The sequence below is a fragment of the Drosophila mojavensis genome, unplaced genomic scaffold (genome assembly GCF_018153725.1).
Source record: "Drosophila mojavensis isolate 15081-1352.22 unplaced genomic scaffold, ASM1815372v1 contig_136, whole genome shotgun sequence".
Classification (NCBI taxonomy): Eukaryota; Metazoa; Arthropoda; class Insecta; order Diptera; family Drosophilidae; genus Drosophila; species Drosophila mojavensis.
In genome coordinates this window covers 21,487,874-21,497,387 of record NW_025318667.1, presented here as the reverse complement: position 1 = coordinate 21,497,387, position 9,514 = coordinate 21,487,874, and the positions used below count along the sequence as shown (strand labels likewise).

Sequence of the window (9,514 nt, the reverse complement as noted above, 5' to 3'; positions counted from 1 at the left end):
CGCAGACAGAGACAGCGATCATGTTTAGTGACACACACACACACACACACACACACACACACACACTTACATGCATACATGTGTAGCTGCTGTTGTCGCTTGCGCTGCTTTACATTTCTAACTTCGGCTCTCAGCGCTTAACCCTTAGGCTGTCGCAGAGAGTTGAAGCGACCCCGACGCGCACACACATCGTGTGTGTTATCATTCTATTGTTTAAACAAAATTTATTGTAAAGATAATGTCAACTGCTCATAATAAAGCGGTCAGAAGGTAGGGCACACAATAATAAGAAAATCTATGTATATGTATGAATGTAGCTAAAATCAAATAAATAAAAGAATGAGAAAAATATTCTTTTGCAAGTGACTTCTTATTGCAGCTGGTTGAATAATTTTGCAATTGATTTAACTGCAAGTTAAACAATTCAAGTTTCACTTGAGGTTACGCCAACCGCACAACGGCCATTAATTTCACATATTCAAATGCGACTCGAGTGGGCCACATAAGTGTTAAAGGGTTAAGTTAAGCATGAACAACTGCTTCTCGAGACTCTTGACGTTCGCTTCACAGGCAACGCCATGGATGACTCAGAGTCAGAGTCGTCGCGGCGGCAGCAAAGCATGTCGAGATGTCGCCCCCAATGGCTCGGCTCGGCTCGGCCAACGGGTCCCTCGGTCAGGGGCCTGTCGAGGCGTCACTCAAATTAAATGCCCCGCCAGTGCGCAACAGCGCCGCGACCCTTTTACACAATCAGGAGAGAATGACTAACTGACGAATTGGGCAACTGAACGACTGAGCAACTGAGCGACTGAGCGACCGAGAAGCTGGTTAGCTACCGCTGCTGTTGCGTAAGCAGCTAGTGAATTCTCACAGGTGGCGCTGCTCTTGGCCTTTGGAATGTCGTCTACCTGTTGTCTGTCAAAGGCGCAAACGTTTGTGCAATCGGTGCAAGTTCCACAATTGTTGCACACTGCTAAATAGTGTTGCATACGGCTAAATGAGTTATGTGAACTGTGTCGTCATCTATTGAAGATTCTTCTAAGCTACCTTATATATGTATGTACATAGTTATGACCCACAAAATTGTTAAGCGAGGGTGGTTTAAAGGAGTTGAATTAGAATAAGACAAGAAATATAAATTATATTTAAAGTCGAAGAACTTGGCAGGCAGTGCTTTATTATTTCTATGTACCATCTTCCTAAGATTTTCTATTGTAAATTTGTATAAATTTCAGATCATATAATGGTAGTGTCCGATATCTTTTGGAAACGTGCCAGCTTACAAGTTTTCAAGCATTTCGAGTTCGAAATACTTCTTATATAGAGTGGATTACTATTTTCCCTGCTCAAGATTTATTTTAATCATATTTCCTGCTTTTTATATCATTTCAATTTTAGCTCGATTCCCTTTATTTACCCTTGAGTTTACCAAGAAAACCTATAGAGTTAATTCCGCTGAATATAGTTAACTAGATGAGTCCAACTTATTGATAGCTGTATGCATACATATACAAATTATATATATATATATATGTACATAAATGTATGTCGACTTTAGCTGAGGTAATCGTCTCCCTCTTGGGCTTAAGATAAGAGAAAGAGTATGCATACGTACATTTTTACAGAACTTCGATTCGCGGAATGATTTTACAATCCTCCGCTGAGTTTGACTTTGTACTTTGTGGGTTTGAAATATACCCCATAAATAATAATTATTGTGAGCGATAGTAAAAGGGCTCTGATATACAATTACTTTGGTCTTATCAAAGCAAAAATATTGAAGTAATACTATAAATCACAGCTCTTATATTAGAAAAGGGAGAACGAGTAAGAAGAATTTCGGATTATAGAAGATGCGTTTTTTATTTATAAGCATAGGCTTGTTTCTAAATCTTATACTCTCTCTCTCTCTCTCTCTCTCTCTCTCTCTCTCTGTCTTAATATCTTTCTCGATTTCCATCTTTTTCGCTTTCTATCTCTATCTCTCTCCCCCTATCTTTGCCTCTTTCCCTATCTGCTTCTTACTCTAACACTGTACCTCCTGTCGGACTCCTTTCACTCTCTCTATTTCACAGTTTCTTTCTTTTTTTCTCTCTTCCTCCATGGCTTTCCTTCTATCGCTCTCCATATTAAGCTATCTTTCTTTCTCTAAGTCTGTTTTTCAAAATGTCTGACTCTCTCTTTGTCTATCTCTCTCTCTTTCTCTCTCTCTCTCCCTCTCGCTTTCCCACTTTTCCTTTCCCACTATATTTCTTTCACTAAGCCTGTTCCTGCCGAACTATTCTCTTTCTCTCTCTCTCTCTGTTTCTCATGCTCCTCCTCCTCCTGCTCCTGACTCACTCTCACAGACTCATTCTCTTTCTCCTCTTCTCTCCCTCTCCCATTCTTGCTTTTCCCACTATCTTTCCTTCTTCAACTCTCTTCATGACGAACTCCTTTCTCTCTCGTGCTGCTCCTCCTCCTCTCTCCCTCTCTCACTCTGTCTCTCTCTTTTTCTCTTCTGCTTTCTTTCGTTTTCCGATTATCTTGGTATTTTCTAAATTGTTCTTGTTTAAGCATTTCGAGTCTTGCATACTTTTAGGCAGCAACAGGTCAAGCGGGACTTGAACCTTTGAAAACCGAAAGTGTCGCAATGCAAGATGAGCATTAAATATATATATATATATACATATATATTATATAAATATATGTATGTATATGCATATATGTATATTAGATATCTCACACAAGGAGCTGGCAGGCAATCGCTTATCGCACAGAAGCCGCGCTCCAATTGACCTCGGTTGGTGGCTAAGTGGCTCGGGCTCAGTCGCTTTGGTACGCCGGGGCGGCTGCTCTATCGTGGCATGGGAATGGAAACAATTGAATTGACTATAACTGTGAATCATCCAGATGGTAAATATGAATACGTGTTACAATGTTCACAATGTAATAAACAGGGCTTGGCATCGACTTATATATGTATATATGTATGCATATACGTATGAGTATATCTATATACATACATACATATATAGTATAATCGCTCCATGTTAGCTTCTATATGCAAATAATGCACTTCAAATTATTGCGACTGCAGCAGATTAATATTAATCATATCATATGCATATATGTATATGTATATGTATGTATATATGTACATATATACGATTTACAGCAATTGAAAATGAAATGAAAACGCGCGCGTTTCATTCAGCGTGTCATTCATAAAATATTTATATATATATATTATTACAAATATATGTATACTTTTTATATCAAATAAAATTATTCATATATTTGTTTCATTCTTTGGCACAAAACCTTGTTCAATTTAAAACAAAATGCACAACAATAGAACAGCAAAAAAAAAAACAAAAACAAAAACAGATTTGATAAATATATAACAAAATTTTTGATTTTGAACAGAAACTTTGTTTTCGTTTTCGTTTTCGTCTGATAAGCCGCGTTTGTCTCCACGAAACCGAAACGGAACTCAAATTCGAATATGAGCGCTTCCAATTAGAATTTTCCCGTTTGCCGCTCGTCGAGTCGAGCTGAGAGCATCGACGCGTTCGCGAATTTCAAGCAATATCAACTGAAATGGAACTCAAGATGCCGCAGCGTATTTTCTTATGGGTGGCGCTCGCTGTCGCTGCCGCTGCCAACGCGGACGGCGCGCCGTCAACGTCGGCGTCGACATCAACGCCACAGCCGACCCGGTCACCCAGCGGACGACGCGGACGCAGCAAAAACAGTGCACAACAAAATCAGAGAGCAAGAAATACAAAAGAAAAAAAAAGGAAACATAAAAGTATTAGAACAAAAAACAGGTGCAAAAGAAAATATAAATTGGACTGCACTGTGAAAAATGTTTTTTTAGCTATCGTTGAATTTATAAAAAAAAAAAATTGTTAATTATTTTTTAAAATTAATTTTTCTCGGTACCAAATATAGTAGTTGAAAAACAATTTGTAACAATTATTAAAAGCAACATATTTTTTATTATATTTTTTATATTTAAAAATATATATATATCTAAGGTATATTTTTTTGTCCAATATTCGTACTATTTTCATGATAATGTAATATTAGTAAAATTTCCTTTTTGGTCCACAACTACAAATAATTTTCTTTAAATATTATTTATTAATATTTCTTCTTATTATTTTTTTAGCAATATGCCAAGCTTGGCTAATGCTTAAATTCCCAAGGTAATATGAAAGTTCCAGACATTCAATCAAAATCAGCTTCACGAACTAGAACTGAAGAAGAAGAAGAAGTATTCTATATATAGATTGTATCTTATACATATAAATATCTGAGTAAGCAAATACATCCCATACATACATATGTTCTCATGTATATATGATACATATCTAGATCCATTTCCCCACATCTAAGAACATCACATTGGCGGCCTCAACTCTTTGTTGCACAGTGTAAGAGCAACAGATCCACATGGGGAGGCGCAACTCGAAAGCCAAATGTGTGTAATGAGCATGGACAACATGTGTCTGTCGGCCTCTATGTATGTGTGTATGTCTGTGTATGTGTGTGTGGGGGTGGGGGCGTACGGGGTGTGGCAGCGACAAAAGACGCTTTTTATGCTCGACGCCCGTTTGCCTAATTAAGCATATCGCAACTGCGGGCCATTTGGGTGTGGACAGCAATTGATTAGGGCAGGCAGAAGGGACAGAGGGGATAGAGGGGACAAAGGGGGCAGAAGGTTGGCAGTCGATAGCTGGTAGCCACTAGCTGCAGTAGCTAGTGTGGAAGGGCATGTGGCATGTGGCATGCCACATAATGGAGCACCTGCACGCTGCAACGAAATTGTGGATCGTAGGTCAACATCTGGAGATCGGGACAAGAAGAAATTGTTGGAAGTTTATAACTGGAACGCTGCACAAATAAACAACAGACGTTGCACATCAAAATGCAGCTGCAACTGCCACAACAACAACAACAACAACAACATGCAGCATGCAACATATATAGGCATGTATGTATACGTGAAGCTGGGTGCATGAAACGCATGAGGAATCGCGACGGCATCGCGAACGCTTGATCTTTGAACTAAATTAATTAAGCACAATGAACGCAATTGTTGTTGTTGCTATTGGCAGCAGCAGCATCAGCAGCGGCAGCAGCGGCAGCAGCAACAGCAGCAGCAGCGGCAGAGGCAGCAGCGACAGCAACCCTCAGCTAAATGTATCCAACAGATACAGCAACAGCAAAAGAGTTGCTTCTATGCCCTTACTAAAGGGGTAGTATGAATGCTATAGAAACTATGTAACAGTTTTTTTTTTAAGTTTTTACATTTACTTTATTATTTTTACTTCAATACATATATGAATAAAATATTTTACAAATATAACTTATATTTGTTGCTATTTCTAAAATTTGCTGAGCTTCACTTTAAGCTCGATAATTTCTAAAATCAATACAATGATATAGGGGACATATAACTATAGTTATGTACAGGTAACTGGGAGCTACAAGGCTTAGACTTAGACTTCTGACACGCATCCATTAGTGTAGCTTAACAGCTTAAGGCGCAAAGACTATTTCAAAGATTTTAAGGCATTTTCCATACATCTATAAACAATATAGAACAGCTCTACAGTTCGAGCATAGCTCATATTGGGGTACATCTATAAGGAAATACTATCTAGAGTAGCTTTCGTGTAGCTATTCGGGTGTGGACTCTATCTCTAGATATAAAATGCATTTCATTTCTGATGCTCATTTGCAAAGTGAAGTGGGTATATTGGTTCTGCGTAATGTTTGCTTTGCTGTCCGTCCATTAGTTACGCTGTCAGTCCGTTTGTTCATCCGTTCTTTTGTTCCTTTAGTCATCCGTCCGTTCGGTTTCCGTAGTCCGACTGTTTTAGCGACCGTCCGATCGTCCGATCCATCTGGACTTGGAATATCAATATGTTTCCATTTAATGAGTTTGGACCAGGTCCACAGGTAAGCCTATAAATAATATGATCCAGCACGCCTCATCCACTATGAGGTTAATAAATACGGTATTTTTTATATAATTTTTTAATTTTGTATTTTATCAATTATTTTATTAACAATTATAGCTCTAATAATATAAAAACTTAAAATTTTGTTTGATATTCGATGTTACATACACATAACCTTACAATTTTATATTCATCTAATCGAAATGCACAAGAAGACCTACTTATATTACTACAAAAAAAAAAAAAAAAATTATTCACGCTGCATAATTTTGATGTGATGTATAATTTGTAGAGATTTACGAATACATATATACAAAGATATATGTATTTAAGAAGTCGAAAACATGTATAGCCGAATTTGAGCACTTGAGTTCGAGTTGGAGTTCGAGTTGGGAAAGTGTGAGTTTCGTTTTGGCTAATTTAGAATATTTGGGCTACAATTGAGGTAAATGGGATAAATGTAAATGTGAGTTATTTATATTATATATATAGTAATATACCTATTCATATAATACTATATATATTAATACTATATTTTGGATATGCCGAAGATATGGGTTAGGTTAGCTGCTGTAGTTGTTGAGTGGGGTTTGAGTGTGTTCAGCCTAATCAGTAACCGAACACCTTTCAACATATCCAACATGTGTGTGCATGTGCGTTATTGTACCTTATATTATTGCTAGTCTTATTTGAGAGTTTTCGATAGATTTGCATTTGCCCCTAATTGAGCCGAAATATTCTAAATTATATATATATACATATAAGCATATACATACTTATAGATGTACATGTATGTTCAGAGAGTATGTATCGATCCATGAATATATAGTTATATGTATATATATATATATATCTAACGACCACAGTTGCGCAGCTGCTGTTGTTGTTTTTGTTGTTGTTGTTGTTGATAGTGTATGTTTTCTTCGTTGTAATTCGCTCAGCATTCGATCTGTTCGATATGTGTATACTCTGTATTCTGAATTTGTATTATGTCCTCTGCATTGTCATCATCTGAGTCTTCATCTTTCAACTTCGATTTTGTTTTCATATATTTCACCTTTCATCATCATGTCAAAGTCCATCCTTCCCAGAGTTGGAGTCTTACATCTGTTGTTTGTTCCTCTGCTACTTACATATCGTTTATTTTTGTGGTTTAGTGTTATTTTTTCTTTTGTTCGTCATGGTAAGTATCTAGGGGGCATATCAGAGTGTATATCCCAGTTGTTATATATGAAGTTAAGTCCAATATTATAAATTACAATTGCTTCAGTAATCGCTTTTAGAAGGAAGTCTTTAACGGTTCTCCAATGGGTTATTGGAAGACAAGATAGAGGAGGGAGAGAGAGAAAGATAGAGAGAAAGAAAAGAGAGGAGGGAGAAAGGAAAGAAAGAGAGAGAGAAAAAACAGAGGAGGGAGATAGAGGAGAGTAGGCGGAGAGGAGAGAGAGAGAGGGGAGAGACAGAAGGGAAAGAGATATAGAGGTGAGTAGAGGAAGGAGAGAGGAAAAAGAGGGGAGTGAGATAAAGGAGAGTAGACAGAAAGGAGATAGAGAAAGAGGAGTGAGAGAGGAGAGAGAGGTATAAGAGAGAGATAGAGGGAGGAGATTAAGAGGAGGGAAGTCACAAAGAAAGAGCGAAAGAGCGAAAGAGAGGGAGATAGAAAGAGAAAGAGTAAGCAATATTAAGTGAGAGATAAAATGCTGGGAAAGAGATATAGAGATATATAAAGGATAGGGAGAAATTGAGAAAAGGAGCAAGAAATTTACAGGTACAGAAAGTAAGGAAGGGCAGAGAGAGTTCTATAGAGAAGGCGAGTGAGGGCTTATAAATATACTACAATGTATATAAATGTATGTATTACGATTCAGTAAATAATGAAGATATTATGTAAATAGAGAAGTATAAAGTATTAAAGAAAATCCCTCTCATACAAATCTATATCTAAAATATAAGCTAATCTCGAAGCAAGAAGAAAGGCAAGAGTATATTTATATACTCAATTGAAGATTGGAGGAAAGGAAAGGGAAGCATTTGTAGCAAAAGTGTAGAATCTATTATATAGATAGAGAGATGTAGCCACAGCCAATTACTGAAGCAATTGCTAGATAGGCAAATCGAATCGTATAAAATATAGTTACAGATATGATAGGTGCGCTCCACTTGATTAGGATGAGCGCCAGCTGTTGCTGTTGGCCCCATCGAACTCCCAGGATGTCTGCTGTTGTATCGATGTTTGTGAATTGGATGGTTGCGGTTCCTGGTAATAGTTCTGGGGCCAGACGGCCGGCATATTGACCGGCACACTATAGTATTGATAGACTGGCTGGTACTGGACACCGCCAGGTGCCTGCTGATAGAGGGTCGGCACTGGGGCGCCCGTATAGTCGGTAACCGATCCGGCCGGGCCATAGCTGGCCGCGGCATACTGATCGATGGGAATTGTGTTCATCGACTGATGCTGCTGCTGATGCTGATGCTGTTGATGCTGCTGATGGTGATGCGGCGGCGGCGGTTGGGTGGTGAAGTAGACAGTGCCGTTAGTCTCGATGATCGGCTGGAATTTGGGACGGATCTGTTGCTTCTTGAATGCGGGCGCAATGTTCAGGCGACGATTGCGCAAGATGACACACTTGCCAACGCTCTGGAGGCGCTGGGCCTCCTCCTCGGTCTCGAATGTGACAAAGCCGTAGCCCTTGTTGAAGCCATCCTGGTCGACGATAATCTTGGTGCTACGCACCGACCCATAGGCACTGAATGCAATCATCAGATCCGATTCGGTTGTGTCGCGACTGATGCCGCCAACAAATACACGATTCGGAATCATTGTGCCATAGATCGGCTCTGCCGGCGGGGCCTCCATGGCGACAGTTGGCATGGGGACGGTGCCCGTTGCTGGGCCACTGGCCGGGACCATAGACATTTTGGTTCCAGTTGGGGACTGTTGCAATTGAGTGGATGCCATTTTGATCCGGTGATAGCTTAATCCAAAAGGTCGATGCTTGAGGCTGCATTAACATATATATATATATATATATATATATATATATATATATATATATATATATATATATATATACATATATAGGATAGTACTGGATAATGGATACTGGATACTGGATTGTGTGTTTCACGCTCGACTTGTGTAGTACTCTTACCGTTATAATCAACAAGATCCTCGATTAGACTATATATAATATTCAGTATAGACCGCTTGATTCGTAATCGCGGGAGTCGAGGAATTCAGGCACAATGACCAGCCGGGGAGAAGGAGAGATATGGGGTTCAAGTAAGAGGATGGAAGAGAACGGAAAACAACGTGCGTGCTTTGCTTTGCCGTTGCGTCTAATTCCAACTCCTCGCGTCGTACTGCTCTCGATAACTTCGTAGTGGGGCCTTTAACCTTCTTCTACTTATAACAACGTATAGTTTTGGTAACTATTGTTCAAACGAGTTTCAAAAAATCGAGAATTTCAAAAAAATCGAGAATTTCCAAAATACCTCATTTGTTAAAATACAAATTTGAAATGAATTCATAACAGCTGACCTTAAAGGAAATGCGA

The 9,514-nt window shown here is 38.8% G+C and overlaps 1 protein-coding gene across 1 annotated transcript; it reads right to left on the bottom strand.

Annotated features, from left to right (window-relative positions):
* Window positions 1-6,218: 6,218 nt before the first annotated feature.
* LOC6584426 (protein boule) lies at window positions 6,219-9,514 on the bottom strand. Its single transcript, XM_002010045.4, has 3 exons — window positions 9,110-9,514; window positions 8,093-8,959; window positions 6,219-7,145 (listed from the first exon to the last, which is right to left on the bottom strand). Exon 2 carries the CDS (start codon window positions 8,914-8,916, stop codon window positions 8,119-8,121), a length of 798 nt encoding a protein of 265 aa, XP_002010081.1. The 5' UTR covers window positions 8,917-8,959; window positions 9,110-9,514; the 3' UTR covers window positions 6,219-7,145; window positions 8,093-8,118.

What these genes read in the sequence shown, in the direction of transcription:
- LOC6584426 (XM_002010045.4), bottom strand. Translation starts at nt 8,916, where the DNA reads ATGGCATCCACTCAATTGCAACAGTCCCCAACTGGAACCAAAATGTCT.